Raw genomic sequence first — 21,959 nt, 5'->3', positions numbered from 1 at the left:
AAGTGTGAAGACTTTAATTTATAGCTCAAAGAGAATGAATAATTTCAATTGTTGGAAAGTGAGTCAGGTTATGTTACTGAATAAATACTTTTCATGTTAGGTGGTGTGAGTGGAACTTTTTTATTTTTACAGATTTAAGAAACAGTGAATGAGATGAGGGATTGAGTGTGGAAGATTAAATAAATTAATGTATAACTGAAAGAGAACTATATATTTAATTGTTGGTCAATTTAATCATTTTAATTAAATATTGGACCTCAGATTTGATATAGAATCTGAGAGGAATTATGGATGGAAAGATGAATTAAATGTGATAGATTGGACAGATTAATTTGAAAAGAAGATAAAATTATTTATTTATTTAATTGTTGGCAACAGGTTAGAATAGGTTACCTAATTATTTTTAACTGATCACAGCCAGCCTTACCCATTGGAGATGTAAAAAAAAATTGAACTTTCCAGCAAAGTGTTCAGCAAGCTGGAAACAAGACTTGGCACGTTTAACTTTTATGAGCTACAAGCTGTAGAACCATAAATGATGTGTTTGCAGTTATTATAAACTTGTGCATGTTTTTGTTTCCTTTGTCAACTGTTTTGATAGACTTAAATTGCCCATATTAGACAGGTCATCCAAGTTAAGTCCTTTCTTAAAATTACGACAATACTTGGAGCCAGTATTAGTTACCTAATACTTTGAGTAAATGTTCTTTTGGGTATCGGAGTTTCTGTGACATTTTAAGGGTTGCATGTTGAGCAATTATGCCAATTCGTCAAATAAAGTAGTTTAAGATAATGAATGGCTAAACTTTGTTTTTATTTTAATTTACTTGTTCAGAAATAAAATTTAGGCTGCATATCAGCTATATTTTTAACATATACCTGCTAGCCCATTTTTATCTAAAGAAATATCTGTTCTGTAGATGTTTCTAATACCCTTTGACTTCATCAGGCTGTTTTTTCTTTTAATTAGAAATACAGGTATTTAAGGAGAAATGAGTATGTGTGTTTTGCTAGTGTAGAGCACTTAACTCTCAACCAAAAGGTTGCATGTTGAAGTCCCAGGATCTGGGCAAATGTGCTTGACCAGTAACGAAAACCTCGATTACACTGAACGTTAGTATTTCTGTGATTGGATGCTGAAACTTGAGATTTCTTTAATCTTGGCTTCTAGCACTCTTTTTTCCCCTCTAATGAGAACCACTGAATCGCAGGGTGTCGGGCAACGGAAGAAGTATCTTGGCTTCGAATATCCTGATCAAAAGGTCAGCCAAACATGGCACTTTTAATAAACATGCTTCTAATTACATTCTAGAATGGATGGGGGTGGAGGGAAGGGGGGGGGTAGTATTGTCCCATGAATACTTGAGGATAAACCCATTGCCCTGATAATATATAAAAATCATGCAATTTTCAATTAATAATCCTGGTATTCGGGGTCAGTTATGTGCACGGTTTTATCACCCTGTTTTGAAAAATCTTTATTTCATTATGTAATCACAAGGAACTTGCAGGCAATAGTTTGATTATAATCTGTATTAATTTTGTTTTATTCTGACTATGGTTTATTAAAGTGTTCTCAAGTTGCTGTTCTAAGTTGACTCTTTCATTCCAGTGTTTTTACTTCAATTTTTCTTTATCTCTACAATTAGATTTAGGAAATCATCCATGAGTGGGGGTCACCATTGACCAGAAACTTAACTGGACCAGCCATATAAATACGGCGGCTACAAGAGCAGGTCAAAGGCTGGGTATTCTGCGGCGAGTGACTCACCTCCTGACTCCCCAAAGCCTTTCCACCATCTACAAAAGCACAAGTCAGGAGTGTGATGGAATACTCTCCACTTGCCTGGATGAGTGCAGCTCCAACAACACTCAAGAAGCTTGACACCATCCAGGACAAAGCAGCCCGCCATCCACCACCCTAAACATTCACTCCCTTCACCACCGGCGCACAGTGGCTGCAGTGTGTACCATCCATAGGATGCACTGCAGCAACTCGCCAAGGCTTCTTTGACAGCACCTCCCAAACCCACGACCTCTACCGCCTAGAAGGACAAGAGCAGCAGGTAGGTGGGAACAACACCACCTGCACGTTCCCCTCCAAGTCACACACCATCCCGACTTGGAAATATATCGCCGTTCCTTCATTGTCGCTGGGTCAAAATCCTGGAACTCCCTTCCTAACAGCACTGTGGGAGAACCTTCACCAGACGGACTGCAGCGGTTCAAGAAGGCGGCTCACCACCACCTCCTCAAGGGCAATTAGGGATGGGCAATAAATGCCGGCCTCGTCAGCGACGCCCACATCCCATGAACGAATAAAAAAAAAGTGTGAATCAGAAAGAAAGAAAGACTTGCATTTATATAGCGCCTTTCATTAATCCATTTGGTGAAGTGGTGAGGGGGGTCCCAATCACTCGTTACTTTAAGTCACAATTCTTCCTGATTTTTTAATCTCTACATTCATATTAGAAATGCTAAGGTGGGTAATCGCATGGGGACACTTTTTAAAAAAAAAAAATCCAGATTCCTGCAACTGTTCAGTGAGTAGCTAAGCCATGTAAACTAGAAAGATCCAAGATGGGTTGATCTGAGCTGGAGCAGGGTAGGATGCATCAGTTAGTGCACGAATTTTTGAAGGGTAAATCAGCCAGGGTTTCTATTCCTGAATAGTATCCAGCCACTCCTGCTAGGAGTTTGAGTGTGGAGGTTGGGTAGGGCAGGATGTGATGCCTCATTGACATAGCCTGCTGGCACTCGTTGCCTAGTAAATATATATGGCCGCTTGAGCAAGCTGCTGAGGGGGTGGGGGGTGGCGGGAGGCTGACTAGTTCCCATAGAATGTATCTTGCGAAGGAAGAGCCAGGAGGGCTGCAGCACTTCCAGATTCAGGGAACAGGTGGAGCGGAAGTTGGAGCCACATATCGAACATTTCAGTATATGAGGGAGGGGAGGGAGACGGTGAGTAGTCATGGGTTTGAGCATCAGTTCTAAAAGTATTGAAAATTGCCACTTGCTCTTTGGAAGTAAACCAATCAAAAAAAAATGAATGTAGAGAGAAAAATCATCTATGACAGATAATGGAATACTCTGGTATATCATATTTTGATATGTCATGGTACTAATTGCCTTGTAAGAATGCCCTCTCTCGCAGGAGTGCTCACTACAAAAAGTCAGTGCTCAAGATGGCAGTCTTATCCCCAAAAGATTTTGGATATTATACATGTGCTGAGGTTGAGTATGTGAATCTTTGACTGTGCAAGTAGAAATTTTGAATTTTATTTTCAGTTGTTGGCTGTGTAACTCCCTTGATCTCATAGCAACAGATGTGAATAAACAGTGAAGGGTCGAGCAACTAACTTTAAAAAAGAAAGTTATCCCTTTTGTCCGCTTCTGTAGAATGGTATCCTGATAGGGTTAGATGAAGTAGTGAGGGAGGAGGTTTGTATGGAGCATAAACGCTGGCATAGACCTGTTGGGCCGAATGGCCTGTTTCTGTGCTGTAATTTTGATATAACTTGATATAACACTCCTGAAGGTAATGACTCTTGCTGGAGTACGGTGCCGTGGGCACCACCTCCCTCTCTCATGTCTCCCACGTGGTCATTCTTAATATGTAAGACTAAACACCAAATGTCGCCAGGGTAATTGATAATGCAGAGCATCACAGCTAAACCCGACATCATCACCCCAGTGTTAGGGTTCACTTTATAATAACATAAGAAATAGGAGCAGGAGTAGGCCACACAGTCCTGCTCCGCCATACAGTCAGATCATGGCTGATCTTCGACCTCAACTCCACTTTCCTGCCCGATACCCATATCGCTTGATTCCCTCAGTGTCCAAAAATCTATCGCTTTCAGTCTTGAATATACTCAATGACTGAGCATTCACAGCCCCCAGGGGTAGAGAATTCCAAAGATTCACAATCCTCTTCGAGGAGGAAGATCGGAAATAGAACTAACTTTTAACAGTGGTTTCCAGTCAGTCGGCATTCTTCATTTTTTTATCCTTAATAAAACATCATATTCTGTTTTAATTGAATATTAAAAGGGGGGGAAACATTTTTTCCATAGCACACTGTGATTAATTGAATCAGTCATAATTTATTGTTCCAATTTGGGTTAGTTTTGGCATCATTAGTTGAATGGGTTCTTGCCTGCTGTCATAAATCAATTAAAATGGTATGTGGCTTAACGTTTGAGTACTCTTTCAGATGCTTACTTTTTAAAGTACAACATAGAATTTGCTTTTGTACTGGTAAAACTGGATGAGTATTAATCTTTAAAGCCTTTAAAATGACAAAATTAGAGCCTTTAAATATATTTTGAATGTATAAATTTGAGTATATTGGTCTTTGAACAAGTTGGTGGGCAGTCATGGGTTTGAGCATCAATTCTAAAAGTACTGAAAATTGCCTTTCATTTCTCTCCTGTATAGTTGTGCAAAACACTTTTTGATGAAGACTTTGGCTCTTTAACTGAAGAATTTAAATTGAACACTAATTGCTAGTTGATATTTGTGTTTTAATTTTAAATTTAAATTAAGCACAGACACTTAACTGTTACAACAAAAGTAATATTGTTCAGCCTCTCAGGCACTGCAAACTATACTATAAAAATGGGAAATAAAAACCAAAAATGCTGTAAATACTCAGCAAGGCAGGCAGCATCTGTGGAGAAAGAAACTGAGTTAACGTTTTCAGTTCAATGACCCTTTGTCAGAAATGAAAGAAATTGAAGATTAAACAAGGGATGATGCATGGCAAGGAGGGTTGTTATTGCTATTTTAATTCTCTGTCCCACTCCCACTCTGACCTCTGCCTCTTACACTGTTCCAATGAAGCTCAACAGAAGCTGGAGGAACAGCACCTCATCTTTCGACTAGGCACTTTACAACCTTCTGGACTCAACATTGATTTCAGTAACTTCAGATCATAACCGCTGCTCCCATTTTTTCGGACTGCAGGTGCTGGTAATGGTTCTGCTGTTGCCATTTACAGCTCCTCTAGACCCATCTTTTGTTTCTTTACTTTTCCCATTACCACCCTCCTTGCCGTGCGCCATCATCCCTTTTGTCATTTAATCACTCCTATCCTCCAAACTATCAGAGACCTTCCCTTTTGTTCTTTCCTCCCCACTTAGCCTGGCTCTGTACTTGCTTAAAAACTGATGGATCTTCAACTTCTTCCAGTTCTGACAAAGGGCCATCGACCTGAAATATTAACTCTGTTTCTTTCTCCACAGATGCTACCTGACTTGCTGAGTATTTCCAGCATTTTCTGTTTTTATTTCAGATTTCCAGCATCCGCAGCTTTTGATTTATTGTAAAAATGAGAGTTTTGCTAAGGGGCTTATCTGTCTTTGGTTGTCTTTTGTTCATTGCATTACCTCAGTTTACATTGTGAAATTCAGTAAAAGCCCATGGGATCCAAGGGACAGTGGCAAATTGGATTCAAAATTGGCTCAGTGGCAGGAAGCAAAGGGTAATAGTTGTCGGGTGTTTTTGCGACTGGAAGGCTGTTTCTGGTGGGGTTCCGCAGGATTCAGTACTAGGTCCCTTGCTTTTTGTGGTATATATTAATGATTTGAATGTAGGGGGCATGATCAAGAAGCTTGCAGATGATACAAAAATTGGCCGTGTAATTGATAGTGAGGAGGAAAGCTGAAGACTGCAGGAAGATATCAATGGACTGGTCAGGTGGGCAGATAAGTGGCAAATGGAATTCAGTTCTGAGAAGTGTGAGGTAATGCATTTGGGGAGGTCAAACAAGGCAAAGGAATACATAATAAATGGGAGGATACTGAGAGGTGTAGAGGAACAGAGGGTCCTTGGAGTGCATGTCCACAGATCCCTGAAGGTAGCAGGACAGGTAGGTACGGTGATTAAAAAGGCATACGGGATACTTCCCTTTATTAGCCGAGGCATAGAATATAAAAGCAGGGAGTTTATGCTGGAACTGTTTAAAACACTAATTAGGCCACAGCTTGAATACTGCGTACAGCTCTGGTAACCACATTACCGGAAAGATGTGATTGCACTAGAGAGGGTACAGAGGACATTTACTAGGATGTTTCCAGGGCTGGAGAATTTTAGCTATGAGAAAAGATTGGATAGGCTGGGGTTTTTTCCTTTGGAACAAAGAAGGCTGAGGGGAGATTTAATTGAGGTGTACAAAATTATGAGGGGCCTAGACAGAGTGGATAGGAAGGACTATTTCCCCTAGCAGAGGGGTCAGTGACCAGTGGCCATAGATTTAAAGTAATTGGTAGAAGGATTAGAGGGGAGCTGAGGAGAAATTTTTTCACCCAGAGGGTGGTGGGGGTCTGGAACTCACTGCCTGAAAGGGTGGTAGAGGCAGAAACCCTCAACTCATTTAAAAAGTACTTCTATGTGCACTTGAAGTGCCGTAACTTACAGGGCTACAGGCCAAGCTGGATTGCTCTTTTACGGCCAAATGGCCTCTTTCTGTGTCGTAACTTTCTATGATTCTGTGATATTGTAGGGGACCCATCCTGGTTTTCTGTATCACTTTGGTAATATAAGAAATATGTAATAGACTTATATCAAATTCACTTTGTAATTTTTTTGATCACCATATTGACATCTTTAAAGTAGCTGTCTACGTTGGCACATTTTGCATTTTGTTCTCCCTTAAATAATTTGAAAGCTCTTAGGAAATGAGTGGAAATTCCTTTGAAAAGTTGACTTATTTGCATTATGCTGGATGTTTGACAGACTTGCAAATTTCAATATAAAGGATCTATAGTGAAAGGCTGTGAGCTTCTCAAAACAAACTAAATTTCATTAGATTAGATCACATCACTGACTTTTTGCTCAAACTCCAACCTCATTTTTGAGACTTGTATAAGTAGAAAACAATCACAGGGCTATGGGGAAAGGGCTGGGGAATGGGACTAATTGGATAACTCTTTCAAAGTGCCGGCACAGGCACGATGGGCCGAATGGACTCCTTCTGTGCTGTAACATACTTTACAGTGATACTAATGAGCACCGCAGGTGCTAATGAGTAATGCCACCAGATGTAACTAATGTGGATTTTGGGTACATTATGTGCTTTTAAAATGAGGGATGTCATTGCTGGGGCATACAACAATTTTCTCAAATTTGTCATCTATTAAGATATAGCACACCAAGCTGGAATTTAAAGACCCCTTTACTCTGCCCAGTGTACCTTAGCCTCAACCTTAGATAAGTATCCCCCTGCACCAGTGTGACATTTCCATTTCCCACACCAGGCATCCTTATTTTTAAGTGAGCTTGTCAACTTGGTACTGATTAAGGTACTGGTCTATGCTGTGAATCTATATCCACTAGGAATTGGGTTGAGCCTGCCCAATCTAATTTCACATAGAGCTCTTACAGAAAGCAGATAGGAGGTTTTCATTGCATTTGTTTGGGGTTTTAAAAAAATGTATTCTATTTGAAATTTACATAGTTTTTGCCTAAGAATCATGCAAAACGCAAACAGCAATTTTTTTAGGCTGATAGAATTTCAAAACCATACCATCAGCGCATAAAAATATTTTAAATTATCTTCCAATAGCTTTGTAGTTAAATGCACCTTCTGATGTAGTACTGAGCTGTGCAGACCACCGGGTTGCAGTTTAAGATCTGGCCTGTGCTGAGTTTATTGACCTTACCTAGGATATCATTTGGTGTGCTAAAACTGGCCTCAGTAACTTCGCATTAGGCAGAAGAAAAATAAGTTAGGATTCCTGGTCCTGATCTTCAAAAATGCAAATGTATGGGCATAAGTGTCACAGTGTGGGCTCTCTCCAAACAACCTTTACTCATGTATGTAGCACAAAAGCACTTTCCATAGGCAAACCTGCATCTCCAGTGAATTGAAACTTATGCATAGTGTGAATATGATCCCTATCTGCACTATTGTGGATTGCCCACAATGTTTTCCTGTCCACTTTGAAAGGTGGAAAAACACCACAGTACATTCAGGTCGAAACCAATAATCAAATTTATTTACATGTAACATCATTATACAGAAACACACACAAGAAACTAATAGTAGTAATTCTTCTGACAAAGATTGAAATCAGCCCACAAGGGTTTAAATCTTTTCTTAAGAATGTATTTCTACTTAGTTCAATAATCTGCAAGACTTTTAGGAGCACTGATTTTCTTACACTTCCTGATGGCTGTACTTTTTTTTATTATTCATTCCTGGGATATAGGCATTGCTGGCAAGGCAAGAATTTATTGCCCATCCCTAATAACCCTTAAGGAGGTGGAGTTGGGCCACCTTCTTCAACCGCTGCAGCCCATGTGGGGAAGATACTCCGGCAATGCAGTTGGGTAAGAAGTTCCAGGATTTTGACTGAATGGTGATGAAGGAATGGCGATATATGTCCATGTCAGGATGGTGTGTGACTTGGAGGGGAACTTGGAGATGATGGTGTTCCCATGCACCTGCTGCCCTTGTCCATTTAGGTGATGGAGGTCACGGGTTTGGGAGGTGTTACTGAAGAAACCTTGGCAACTTGGTGCAGTGCATCCTGTAGATAGTACACACTGCAGCCACAGTACAACGGTGGTGGAGGGAGTGTAAGTTTAAGATGGCGGTTAGGGTGCTGATCAAGTGGACTGCTTTGTCCTGCATGGTGTCGAGCTTCTTGAATGTTGTTGCAGCTACTCCCATCCAGGCAAGTGAAGAGTATTCCATCACACTCCTGACCTGTGCCTTGTGGCGATACTTTGAGGAGTTACAGAGTACCCAGCCTCTAACCTGCTCTAGTAGCCACGACAGTTAAGTGGCTGGTCCATTTGAGTTTCTGGTCAATGTGACCCTTGGGATATTGATGGTGGGGGATTTGGTGATGGCAATGCCATTGAATGTCACATGGACACTGAGCCTCCTTTACTTATTTAGGCAGGGAAAGACAGCTTTCTATCTATCTATCTATATATAATATATATAAAACATTTTAATAAATATAATTACTGACATTTTCCTGTTTGTGGCATGACTGAGCTGTGCTTCCCTCGCATTCGGTGAGGACATGATTCAGCTTAGTTGCAATGTCTCCATGGAAGAGTAGCTGTTGAAACTCACTCCTGAAGAATGGCAAGGTACCACTAGAGTGCTGTTGCTATCAGTAGAAGAGCACCACAGCAGCAATCATTATCTTCAGGGCAGTAGGGGAGGAAATTTGAAAGAAATTCCAATCAGCAAAGTAAGTGATATAGTGGGAAAATAGTTCAGTGTTGAAGTAATATGTCAGTATATAATGAATACAACCAATGTTCTTTATATATGACAATGTACCTGAATGTGTTGATTGACTGAAGCAGTTTGCCTCTGCCAAGCTCTGGTGAAAACATCCTTGCAGTGAAGGAAAAAAACATACATGAATCTCTCTTTATTTCACCGAGCATACCACAACAGCAAACTAGCCTGGTTAACATCTCTAAAAATTTTCCTGGATAGGTTACAGTTTAGGAGGGTGTTTTTTTAAAAAAAATTGTGAGACACATGGTACAAATATTTTGATCTAAATCTTTTAGCATAGCTTTCCATTTGCAGGAAATTTCTGTGGTTTTTTAAAATATTAATCAAGGAATGGTTGCAGAAACAGATGAACTACCCCAAAGGTTTGAAATATTTGCTAGTGTCTTCAGAGCTTTAAGTACTCATATTCCTTGCTTATCTGGAAATAACAAATGGACAATAGTACTGCAATGCTGAGCTGGTAAAAGAATTGGCAAGAAGTAATCAATTGTGATAAACATAGCAGAAATACATCAATGAAAAACCCTAAATAGAATTCAGCTGTGACAGCAATCAGTAGGGCAAGTGATCAGCTCTGCCATTTTAACTACCTCTGGGACTTTTTATGTAAAATTGTGGTCCCCGGGAAGCAAATCATGCTACATATGGTAAATGTTGGAATTGATTGTTGCACCATACTGCATCACTTGCCAAAACCGTGACTAAAGCTTCTTAGCTGCTTCTACCTAATTAAGCCAAGCATCTTGCTTACTATTCGGCCAGACAAAACACCAGCCAATCTGTCTGTCCAATATCAAAAACGTGCATTTAAACAGTGCCTTTAATTTAGCAAATGTCCCAAAAATGCTTCAAGGAAGAAGGGGGGAAAATGTGAGGAGAAACAGACACTGAGTCGTAGTAGAGAAGAGTTGAAGTGAAGGAAGGCACGGTCAAAGAGGTAAGTTTTGAGAAAGCTTTTGAAGGTAGAGAGGGAACTCGCAAGACACGGGTCTAGGGAGAGAGAGGTCCTTGTGTGCAAGGAGGGAGACAGCTGAAGGCTCTGCCACAGGATATGTAAATGAAGGTTGAGGATTTTGAAGTCATTGTTAAGGGGCAGGGAGCCAATGGAGATCAGCAAGGATAGGTATTGGGACATGTGATTCGGTGCCGTGCTATGTCCCGTGACACATCCTTTGAATTTTTACACTTACATTGTTGTGATTTGTTGCTAGATTACTGCAATTTTGTATAAAAGTCCCAGAGCCAATTTTGTATAAAAGTATCAGTCTGTGAGTAGATGTGAGTGGTAAGAAATGATTTACTGTAACAAGTCACTTGCCCTACCTACAGTCAAAGTCCAGCTTTATGCTACTTCACACTACTTGTCTTGATTACATTTAAGATGGAGACAGTTTTGAAGTAAGGTCAAAACCATCATTCATATTAAATTACTGATTTATACAGTCTTTACCAGTGGGCTATTGTGCATTATTTCATATGCTATCAACATTGTAATTGCAAACCATGTTGACATTGTTTAACATTTGTGCTCATTTAAGTCCCAAATTGAATTCAACTGATTTACAATTTTTTTTAAAGAAGAAAATTGTCCACTAGATTTTTTTTCTTTTTATTGTTGAGATAATTGAATTAGCAATTCTCCTTGAATACTGACAGTCGATCAGAGTAACTCACTTCAGTTCACTAAAAACAACTCTTGGCGTATGACAAAAGGCCAGTGGCCCATTGAGCTTCTTTCTTTCAACAGACCATGTGAGGAGTTTACCCTTTTACAGATTTTGCCCAATTCATTTAATTTCCTGGGGGAGGTGAATACCACAGGTAAAACATCCAAGAGAATGAAGTTGTCAAATTTCTCCCTAACTCCTAGGTTGTTGAACAAAAACTCTAGGGTATCAGGTTAACATTATAGCTTACATTATTTACCTGGACTATTCACACCTCGATGATTCCAGAAGCACAGGAACTACAGGGTATTTGCCTACGTCTATCTGATCCTTATAATCTACAGGCGACTACTAAATGAGATATTCATCCAGCTCTTTATGAAAGGATTATATGTCTGTTTAATCTTTATAATCTTCAACCCTTCAGTTAATAAGATATTCATTCAACTCTTTATGAAAGGAGTCAATGAATTGAGATTTCTAGCAAAGGCAGTTAATGCTATATGCCACACCAACAGCATGCGGCCAGGGAGAGAATTTTGTTTAATCTCGCGTCTTTCTCGAGGATTGCCAGTTTTGTATTTGTGTTTTCTAGTTTTACAATTACAGTTTAAGGCTAATAACCTGGGTCTTTATCTTTCAGTATTTAAAAAAAAACTAGCTCCTGTTCTTTCTCCAATTTTTTTAAATGCTGAAAATAAGTTCAGTTCTGTGAGCTTGTCTTCATAACTTGTAATACTTTTCTGGATATACACAAGAGGCAAAGCAGGTTAATTAGTGGGTTCTGTATTTTTGCAAAATTTTCAATTTCTCAGCAGAGTAATGTTTGAGATGAGCGATGGCTCAGATTGTGGCTCTGTGTGGATTAGTGTTGATGAGTACGTTGGAAAGTATGAGAACATGTATGTTTTCCAAATCCGTTTGTGTGTAAATTGACACACTATAACCAGGTAATTAGTGTTGAGCTAAGTGATACTTACATGTAAACGTTGCACTCCATCTTGTTTTATACTGATGGCTTAAAAGTTGAGAACAGGATTATATATCATTCATTCAATTTATTAAAATAAAATCATGGTGCTTATATTATACTTACTTTAATCACCTGCACATTTATTTTAAAAAAAACTGAAGTCCCTCGTGAGCCCTCTGCGCCTCCCTAAAGACCAAACCTTTCTCCCTGGAAAAGTGAACCAATCGTGATAATTAATCATGCCCTCGAATCAGTGGATGCAACTATTTATAACGGATACTATATTCATTTACAGCTTTTCCTTTTATCTGTAAAACCAAATATGGAGCAACCTTTTTACCACATTAAAATCACAAATAAAACTCTGTAATACTGTTCCACTTGGACTAAATATTGTACTTTGCAACAGACTTTATATTGATCAAAACTTTTTAAAATGGATTTTGCATTGCTAAATGCATTGTTTAATCCATGGTATAGTAAAATGAGAAAAATTGTTATTGCACTGCCTGTGCCTTTTTTTGTTCATCTGTTTCACTCGTTTCCATGAACCATCGATATTAACTTTTGACAAAAATAATTGTAAAACTATTTGTACCATTGGCAGTTTTTTGATGCCTTTTAAATATGTGGGAAAAAAAGCAATTTGAACTGTACTGTCTTTTGTCAACTAAATATAGCAGCCTGAAAGATTTTATTGATACCCATCCTTAAACTATTTGTCTTTATGCTTTGATCACAAAGCAAAACAAAAGAAAATCTATTATTCCATCAGAGTGAGTTAAATTTTTACTTGCCAAAATAAGCTGATAATTCACATGGGAATTTATTTTAAAAAAATACAATACTCGCTAATAAATTACTACATGGTATTTAGTTATTAGCTCCAATCTGAACATGAGAACTAATTTTTTCAGTTATGCTGAGAATCCAGATATTACTCACAACCATAACATAAACAGAATATCCTTGGCAGATGAGTTCCCAGCATTCCTTCATGTGTGCCAAACACCATCATAAACTCGTGCTCGTAACTTTTGGTTTTCCAAACTCATGAAATAGCTTACACTCTGGTGAGATAACCTCTGGATAATTTACTTCATGCATACAGATGGGACATAAAAGCAAGGAGAAAATGTATTTTTAACTAGTAGATTTCCCTTCTTGTTCATGGTTTTCCCAGTTACACTATTGAAGGGAGAGATTGCTGGGGTGTTGAAGTGGAGAGAGGTGCATATCTCCAGTGATGTAAACTTATTTCCAAGTTCTAAGAGAAACAGTGAAGTATTTTTAGTTCCTGGGGGGGGGAAGAAATATTTTCCTTACTTGCTGCAGGTAGATAAGTAAATACCACATTTACAAAAAAGTAAATCTCTATGCAGTGGGGGGAATCAGTTTTTTATCTTTGCCGACTGTTTAGGGTGTGGGCTTTTATGGTGAATGCCAAGAATAATATAAAAGTCAAGTAAAGGTTAAACTAATTTGCATTTTTCTCCTTTACCAAATATCTCTGCAGCAAGTACATAAGCAGAGCCTTTTGTGGAAACATTTCAAGTACAGACCTTCTCTCAAAATGTGAATAATTGTTCATTCTAGCAAAGACTGTTTTTGAATTGAGTATAAACATGCATAAAAAAACAGCAGGTACTATAACCAATTATAGCCTATCGATCATACATTAAAAATGCTGGGTGGATTGTGACATTCCATTTCAAAATGCATTGAGAACTCCTATGCCAGCCAATTTCTATGGGAAAATCTAGTTTGAAGAGTTGACAAGTACCTGTGATATGTGTTCCACCTGTAGGTGGTGCTGTGACAGAGCACTACAATTACGTCACATAACGTTAGTTCAGAATACAATTGCTGCTGCAGCATTATGCTTCTTAGTCAGTAGTATTTCCATAACAAATACACTGGTTGGCTTCACAGTAGTTTTATTTTAGCTTTTTCCACATTGATAGAATTTTGAAGAGCAAGATTTTGGTGTGTGTTACTAATTTTGTCTGCAGAAATAAAGTGCTAATTTAAGATTTAAATATGATTTAAAAGCATACCCTCACTCTTGCATGAGACTTTCTGTACCCCTTGGACTTTCTCATGCGAGCTGAGATACTTTCCCTGAGTGTGGACCAAGATGTCCCTGCAGTATTTGTTAGGCTTGCTATATATTAAGTTGCCCTTACTGACCAGTTGAAATTTACACTGACACTCTGTTGCCACTCTTCCCTGGTGAGTAACATTCCCCGTTCCACCCCAGCTGAATGCTTTACATGATAGATAATAGTGTGTAGGAATCCTTCATGGCAGTCTGTGTACTGCACAAACCCTCACCCACCCTACTTGCTCACTGGCATAGATAAGTAAACTGTATCTCCAACCCTGCCGCTAAGATAAGATACTGGCCATGGCACAGCAAAGGGTAGGTTATCCTGTCCCCCTGCAGAGGTGAAACTACCAGGCTGGAGCAGCAGTTAACTTCCCCCGCCCCCGCCCCCCCCCCCCCCCCCCCCCGACCTCTCCTTCAGCTTCTCACTGAGATAAAATTCCAGACCTGGCAGAAGAAAAGGCAACGCACCTGCATCCCTTACACCCCAGGATGAAAACCAGGCCCAGGTAGAGAGAAAGGTAGCTTACTGCCCCCGCTTTGAGATGAAAATCCATCACCCACCAAGGAAAGGGTACCTAACTGAATTGTGCATCTATTGTGGAAATAGTGACAGAATTTGTAGGGAACCTTTACCTATTAATAACTTGCCCTGTTTGTTTTAGTGCATATCCAATTTTTTTTTGTCTGATTTATCAAGACGGCAGTTCATAATTTGTACTTCTTTATTTTACCTTAGATAATGTAAGGGGAACAGGAAGAACTGATGCAGAGCAGACCAAAACTCAGGTAACTCAACCAGGAAGAAAGAGACAAGAATCCTTTGAGAATGCCAAAGAAAATGAAGCAACAGATCAACCACAAGAGAAAAAGGGTAGAAGGAAGAAAAAGGAACCAAAGGAAGATGAAAAACACATACAAAGCAAGGTAAAACTACTATAATTCTTGCGTGGGGTGGTTACATACATTTTTTTCAATAATGCAAGGACTTAATTTGCTCTCTTCATTTTTAACTTCGATGTTAAGAATATGAATGAGCAGTATCTATCTCATCAAGCTTGTACTGAATTCAAGTCCATTTTTGGGACTTCTGTTCCAGATGGACAATTCTGTCTCTCTTTTCAATTCTACTCTCAAGGCTATATTCAATTTCCTACTGAATAAGGGACTTTTCAATATCATTCTTGAGGTATTTAGCATTTTTTTACATTTTCTTCCCTGAATTTGCAACTTGAAAAAATTAAGCCTTAACGGGTAAGGAAACTCTAAACATTGTAAATTTATTTGACTGCTTTTAAAGCATCAATTTTCAGACTATAAAAAGGAAAAACTGCAAGTCTGAAATAAAAGCTTAATGTGCTGGAAATATACAGCAGGCCAGTCAGCCCCTGTAAAGAGAAGAGACAGTTTTTGATGTTTTGGGTAAGTACCCTGCATCAGCAAGCAAACTGAATGAACATGTACATTTTTGAAGTTGAAGTATGTCATTTAAACTATTATTATTATCAGTGTACTGATCTTGGAGGCGAGTTCAATTCCTTTAAACTGTTAGAATTCATAATTCCTCTAAGCCAGTACCATAGTGATATGATTAGGACTTGGCATTCATACCATTTCCAAAAAAATATCTGCAGATGTTCAGGTCTATTTAGTAAGAGGACCTAATTAAAGTTCCCTATTAATAAAATTGTTTATATATGATACATTTTAAACCTGTTGCCAATTTTAACATGTCTATCAATAATGGCACATTTTCAGATCCATCAAGGATAGACCTTTACTAGGTTTGAAATTTTGGGGTAGAAATTACTGCCATACATGCTGCTCCTTTTCGACATATTAGCAAACAAATATTAAAGAAGATAACTTTCACTTATCACGTCCCAAACTGAATTTCTTTTGAAGTGCAGTCTCTGATAATATTTAACCAAATGCGGCAGCCAATTTGCGCACAGTAATATCATACAAACAGAAAATGAAATGATTGACTAGTTAATCTGTGTTTTGGTGGTTTTGGCTGGGGAAGGAATGTTGACTAAGACAAATCGCCAAGAGAGTTCCCGGCTCGTCTTTGAATAGTAGCATGAGATCTTTTACATTCACCTGAAGTACATAAACAGGCAGACTGCATTGGTTTAACTGCTCATCAGAGGGACATCCCCTCTGACAATGTAGAACTCCCTCAATACTGTACTTCAGTGCCCATCTAGATTGTGCGCAAGTCCTGTAGCAGGACGTCTAACTTTTTGGCAGGAGTGTTATCATGACACGAGCTAAAATGACGCGAGCATACCAGCTTTTTTTTTGAATAGGTCATGCCTTTTACAATAGCAGAGGAATGCCAAATGAATGCTAATATCATTTCTACGCTTATATAAGCACAAAGAGTGAGACCAATACGTAAACCCATTTAGATCTGAAGGTAAGACCATGTTCCAAGAGACGGAGAAACATATTGATTGACAAACCTCGTCTCATTTGAAATATTGGTACCTCACTTGGTTAATATTTACTTGACTGGTTGTCATGACATTAACCTGGCAGCAATGAACTATGATGAAAAGAAAAACAGCAAATGCTAGAAATACAATGAAATGTTGGTGTTTTAGGAGTAGTCAGTCTCTGTCTTTCAAACTCTGACTGATGGATGTGCAGTTCCAGTATTGATTTTTATTTTCTTGTATTAAGTTAATTTTTCATCTTAAGTTTCAAGATGTCATGATTTTATTGATCATTCAGTTTTATGTCACCGCTCAACTTTTTAATCTCAAGGGAATACAAGCCTGTGCAACCTGTCCCCATAATTTAACCCTTTAGGCCCTGGTTATCACTAGTGAATCTGCATTGTATCCCTTCCAAGAACCATATATCCTTCCTGATATATATCCTTACCGTGTCTCCTAATTTAGCATAATCTGCAAACTTGGATGTACAGCTCTGTATTTCTCCATCCAAATTATTAATATATATGGTGAAAATCTGAGGCCCAGTACAGATCCCTGGGGAACACCACTTGTCACCCTGCCAATCAGAGAACAAACCCTTTATCCCTATTCTCTGCCTCTTCTACATCCCAACCAATTACTGACCCATGTCACAAGGTTACCTCCAATTCTGTGGGCTCTAATTTTTGCTAATAATCTCTTGTGCGGAATCTTGCCCATCTGCTGCTGAAACCCTCATCCATGTCTCGGTCACCTCCAGTCTCGACTATTCCAATGCTTTCTTGGCTGGCCTCCTAGCCTCTACAATCTGTAAACTTTAACCCATCCAAAGCTCTGCTGCTTGTGTCCTTACCTGCACCAAGTCCCACTCATCTATCATTCATGTCCTTGCTGAACTACATTGGCTCCTGGACCCTAACTCCTCCAACTTATAATTCTCATCCTTGTATTTAAATCCATTTGTGGTCTCCTCCAGCCTTATAATTCCACCCCCTGATCTCTCCATTCCTCTGACTCTAACCTTTTGTGCATTTTCCTTCCTTTGGCCCACTATCGGTGGCCATGCCTTCAGCTGTCTAAGCCCAACATTTTGGAGCTGCCTCCCATAACATCTCCAACTCTCCACCATATTCTCCTCGTTTACAATCCTCCTTCAAACCCACCTCTTTGGCTAAGCCTTTGGTCATCCCTCCTAATATCGCTTCCTTTGACTCAATGTCCTTTTTTGGCTGAATATGTCTCTGTGAAGCACCTTTGGATATTTTTCTCTGTTAACGATGCCAAGTAAATGCAGGTTGTTGCAGCAATTTTGTTTAAATCTATGTAAAGCAAGTAAATAGCTTCACTGACAGATGTTTACAATTTTATGTTTCCTAGAACAATGCTGAAGTGAATAATCTTGGAGCAAATTCCACTGATGTGAAAGGGAAAGAGGAAATAAAGAATGAACTCAATACTCTTTCCAAGGCTAAAGATAACTGGAAGCTCGATGATGATGAAGGCAAAAGCCAACAAGATCATGGCTCACAGCAATCTCATGAAGTAAGCAACTGGGTAACGAGTGATAACGAGGAGGAGGAAGAAGTGGGACGGATGAGCAGAACGGGTGAGCAAGAGAGTTTGCAGCAATCAGAAACGTCACACACACACAGGCAAGGTCCCATCAACAAAAGCAGAAGTCCAGAACCTGATGAGCCAGAATCAGCAGAAGGTACAGGTGCTTTTCAAACTAAAGAGCAGAAGAATCCTCAGCGAGCCCCGTGCATGTATGGAAATAACTGTTACAGGTATCTATAATCTTTCTATCTATATATAAAAATATATATACATAAAAGGTTGTGTGTATTTCATACACCTCTATCCATCATATCTTGCTACATGCGATTTTTTTTTTTGTGTTATAATTGTACCTAATTGAAACAAAAACAAATCACAATTGACGAGTTAGGGAAGTCACCAATCAAATGTAAAAAAGCAGGTATATAAACTTCAAATAGCAACTACTGAGGACATATGAATACAGCGATACAAGTATGACTAGACTGCAAAATCTACCAATAAAAGAAAGATGAGAAGCAAATCAAAATATTGTTTTGAAAATCCTTTTCTTCCTCCACTATGCTGAGTACTTAGCATTGGAAATACAGTTTGTAACATTATAAAGGCATAAAAAGAATCTACTATTCATAAGAAAATGATGAAGCTTGCCTATGAAATGCCTCCAAGAATGGAGATCTGTATCTGAGAAGCTTGAGCTGCAAGTTCGTGCAGGTTCCCAGACCCATCAGTGTTCGCTAAAGAGACTCAAGCTACAAGGTTATAGCTCACAGATTACACCTGTGCATATGACTTCTGGAATTGTTATGATTGTTATCAAGACTGACTATTCACAGAGTTAGAAATAGTGCTGTGAGTGGTTTATAACCAAATTGCTGGTATCCCAATGAAGACAGGAGCGGCATGGGGCAGCCTGAGGGTGGGTGATGTTTGGAGTGGGACTGGGTGGGGGAGGGAGACAAAAGTGGGACTAAGCACAGGTGGGTGATGGAGAGAGGAGGCGTGACACAGGTTTGGGAGGGAAGGAAGGTGATAGGGAGATGGGGAGAGTAATGGGTGGTTCAGGATGAGGCGGCCTCTCCAACCTCAGGGAGAAGAGCAGATAAATGGTGAGGGGTTGGAATAGAGTGGTACAATGTACAGAGAGCAACAGGGGAGCAAGGGGAGGATAGAGGGGTTCAGCAAATAGTTCAAAGGGGCAGAGGAAGCAGCAAGAATGACAAACTGACAGGAAGGTCAGGTGATAGCAGCAACCCAATGGAATAGGGGACATGATGGGATTGAGGGAGTGTTGGGAAGACAACAGACATGTGGGCATGCAGAGTGAGCTGCCGAGGGCTGCAAGCCTCATTTTCCCCACACCCACCACTGGAGAATGCAGCCTGCAGCCCCCTTCCATACTGTGCATCACCCACCCCGTCAAAAGATGGAAAACAGAAGGAAAGAACTAGAAGCGCAGGAGACAGAACCAAAAGAAGGGGTATTAAGAGAGAAACAGAAAGACAAACAGCATTCGAAAGACAATAGAGACAGTTAACCAGAGCACTGATTTTCTTCTTAGCTCACCTGCCCGACACCAGACAGGTGCAACGCACTGAGTTGTTAAACCAAAGTCCCGTCTGCTTATGTCAGTGGTATAGCTGGATGTTAAAGATCCCATGGCACTATTTGTATCATAGCCGACACTGTTCCTTCAACAAACATTACCGAAACAGATTCACTGGTCATTCATCTCAATCTTGTTTGCCTACATAACAATGATTGCACTTTTTAAAAAAAATAATAATTTGTTTGAAGTGATTTTAGACTTTTTTCAGAGACATAATAAAGTGCTATGTAAATGTAACTCTTTCCTCAAATCTAGCTGCTTTTTTAATCCATTCATTAAATATTACTATTTTAGCTTTCTGTGCAAAATATGTTATGGCTTTTAACAAGTGCGTTCACTTAATACAAGGTTTCTCTTTAGTAGTCAGATCGAATGAGTTTACAGAGTTAACCATTTGTTCCTTTGGTTACAGCCGCAAGGGACCAATGTCTTAAAGCAACTGTTGCCAACTGTGCTTGTTGAAGAGAGTGATTATAAGATAAAGGTCACACTCTAGAATAATGTACATCAGGAAAGTTGTGAGAAGAAAAGTTAGTGAATCAGCACAAGACAATTCAGAAACATAAAAGACGGATTATGAGTGAGGTTAGGCAGTGTGGTGGGAAAAATCTTTTAAAGTCTATATAAATGGCACAGAAAGTAGGTTATAAACGCAAATATTGGAATCAAATTAAGAAGTGAGAGACGTCAGATAATAAAATTACTGAAATAAGTAACACAATGGACTGTGGAGGAGAGACTAATCTGAAATATTCAGTATAACTTTGGAACCAAAATGAAATAAATTAGATTGGAAAAATATTGAGAAGTGAACAAAAGTGAAGAGAATGAGAGGAAACAAAAGAGGAAAAGAAAGAGTGGAATCCGTAGAAAGAAAAATGAGAAGAAATTAAAACAAAGTTATCATGGAGTTTGCAGTGGCAGTTCTTTGGAGTTTCAAAAGTGTTTCCTGGGCCTGTTGAGAGGCTGCTGTACAAATGTAGTTACTTCTCTATTACTTGAGAGTTCAAAATGTCCACTGAAACATGTGCGGGAATGAGTTAGAGATCCTGTACACATTGTCAATTGAGAGAACTTTTGCACAATGTGTATATTTTTATCAGTTTGAATTTGCTGCAAACAGCCTTTTAAGACTCCTTAACTTGAAATAGAATTTTGATTACCATTTATGGTAAGGAACTCAATTTTAAAATCAAAATAATTCTACTTGGATTTATTTGGAAAAAATCTGACGTTAGATTTGCATAGTTTGGAAAATTCCAAATGGGAAAACCTACATATTTTTGTTAAAATGTCCCACTGTGCAGGCACAGTTTGCTCTACTATCTGTTTCTACTGAATTCAGTGTTGGCATCTTTATGGTTTCTGTTTTATTTGATCATTTTAACCTTACTTTCATACCAAATAGCCCTCTCGTATAAAGCCAGTTAAGGGAAGATTGTGTTACTGTTTTGATTTTTATTGGCTGTGTGATGTTTCCTGATGGTCTGGGATAATGGATGCATTCTAGAGTGCAGGTTCTCTACATCCTTGATCTATTTGGTAATGTTTTTTCATGCTGCTAATGCCACTTCTGATTATGTTGCATTGGATTTATAACAAAACAGAAGCACACATCCTCACACTATCCAATCGAATACACAACTTTGAACTATCAAAAGTTAGTAAATGGAGTCCTTTTTACCAAATCAATTCTCCATGTGGCAACACATTTAGAAACATACTCACTGATGTAACTATTGATGATTCTAACTATACCTGTAAGTTTTAGTTACCTCATAACATAAGATTATGGAAATATTTCAGACCATTCAAGCATTCTGAAATGATGGAAATGACATAGAAGATTTTGTTAAGAGTATAAGTTAAGTGCATATTTTGAACAGTTTCACTTTTTTTTTACACATAGGAAAAATCCAGTTCATTTTCAAGAGTTGAGCCACCCCGGAGATGCTGATTATGAAGACTCAACAGGTGGGGGGGAGGAGGTGGATGATAAACCAGAGTGTCCCTTTGGTACTGCTTGCTATAGGTGAATAATTTCTGTTACAACAATTAAGAGTATTATAAAAAAAATATGTTCATGTATTCACCAATTTAAAGCTATCTTCATTTTAGTTGATCGATTTTATCAGATAAGTTGTAGGGAGTTCTTTGAGTTGAGTACCTCCAAGATTCCCTCATAACTACAGAACTGACACACCAGCCAAGCAATTCTGTGGAACCTGAGAGAATTCTCTCTTACTAAGGTCAAGTTTTATTAGTTGTTGATTTCATTTTTTTTTAAGGATACAAAATCAAAACCCCTTTGCCCAGCTCAGAATCCTCTCCTGT

At 38.9% G+C, this 21,959-nt stretch overlaps 1 protein-coding gene across 2 annotated transcripts in view; it reads left to right on the top strand.

The window, feature by feature from the left end:
• Nucleotides 1-21,959, top strand: part of aplf (aprataxin and PNKP like factor) — a 61,326-nt gene that overhangs the window by 30,065 nt on the left and 9,302 nt on the right. For both annotated transcript variants that reach the window (XM_067989472.1, XM_067989473.1), the window contains exons 6-8: nt 14,755-14,942; nt 17,837-18,246; nt 21,535-21,657. In XM_067989472.1, the coding sequence (XP_067845573.1) occupies nt 14,755-14,942; nt 17,837-18,246; nt 21,535-21,657 (721 nt within the window). The remainder of the gene's footprint in view (nt 1-14,754; nt 14,943-17,836; nt 18,247-21,534; nt 21,658-21,959) is intronic.

Source organism: Heptranchias perlo, chromosome 8, assembly GCF_035084215.1.
Source record: "Heptranchias perlo isolate sHepPer1 chromosome 8, sHepPer1.hap1, whole genome shotgun sequence".
In the NCBI taxonomy this organism is placed as follows: domain Eukaryota; kingdom Metazoa; phylum Chordata; class Chondrichthyes; order Hexanchiformes; family Hexanchidae; genus Heptranchias; species Heptranchias perlo.
The sequence above is the reverse complement of the archived record's forward strand: the minus strand, read 5'-3'. Positions and strand labels throughout refer to the sequence as shown.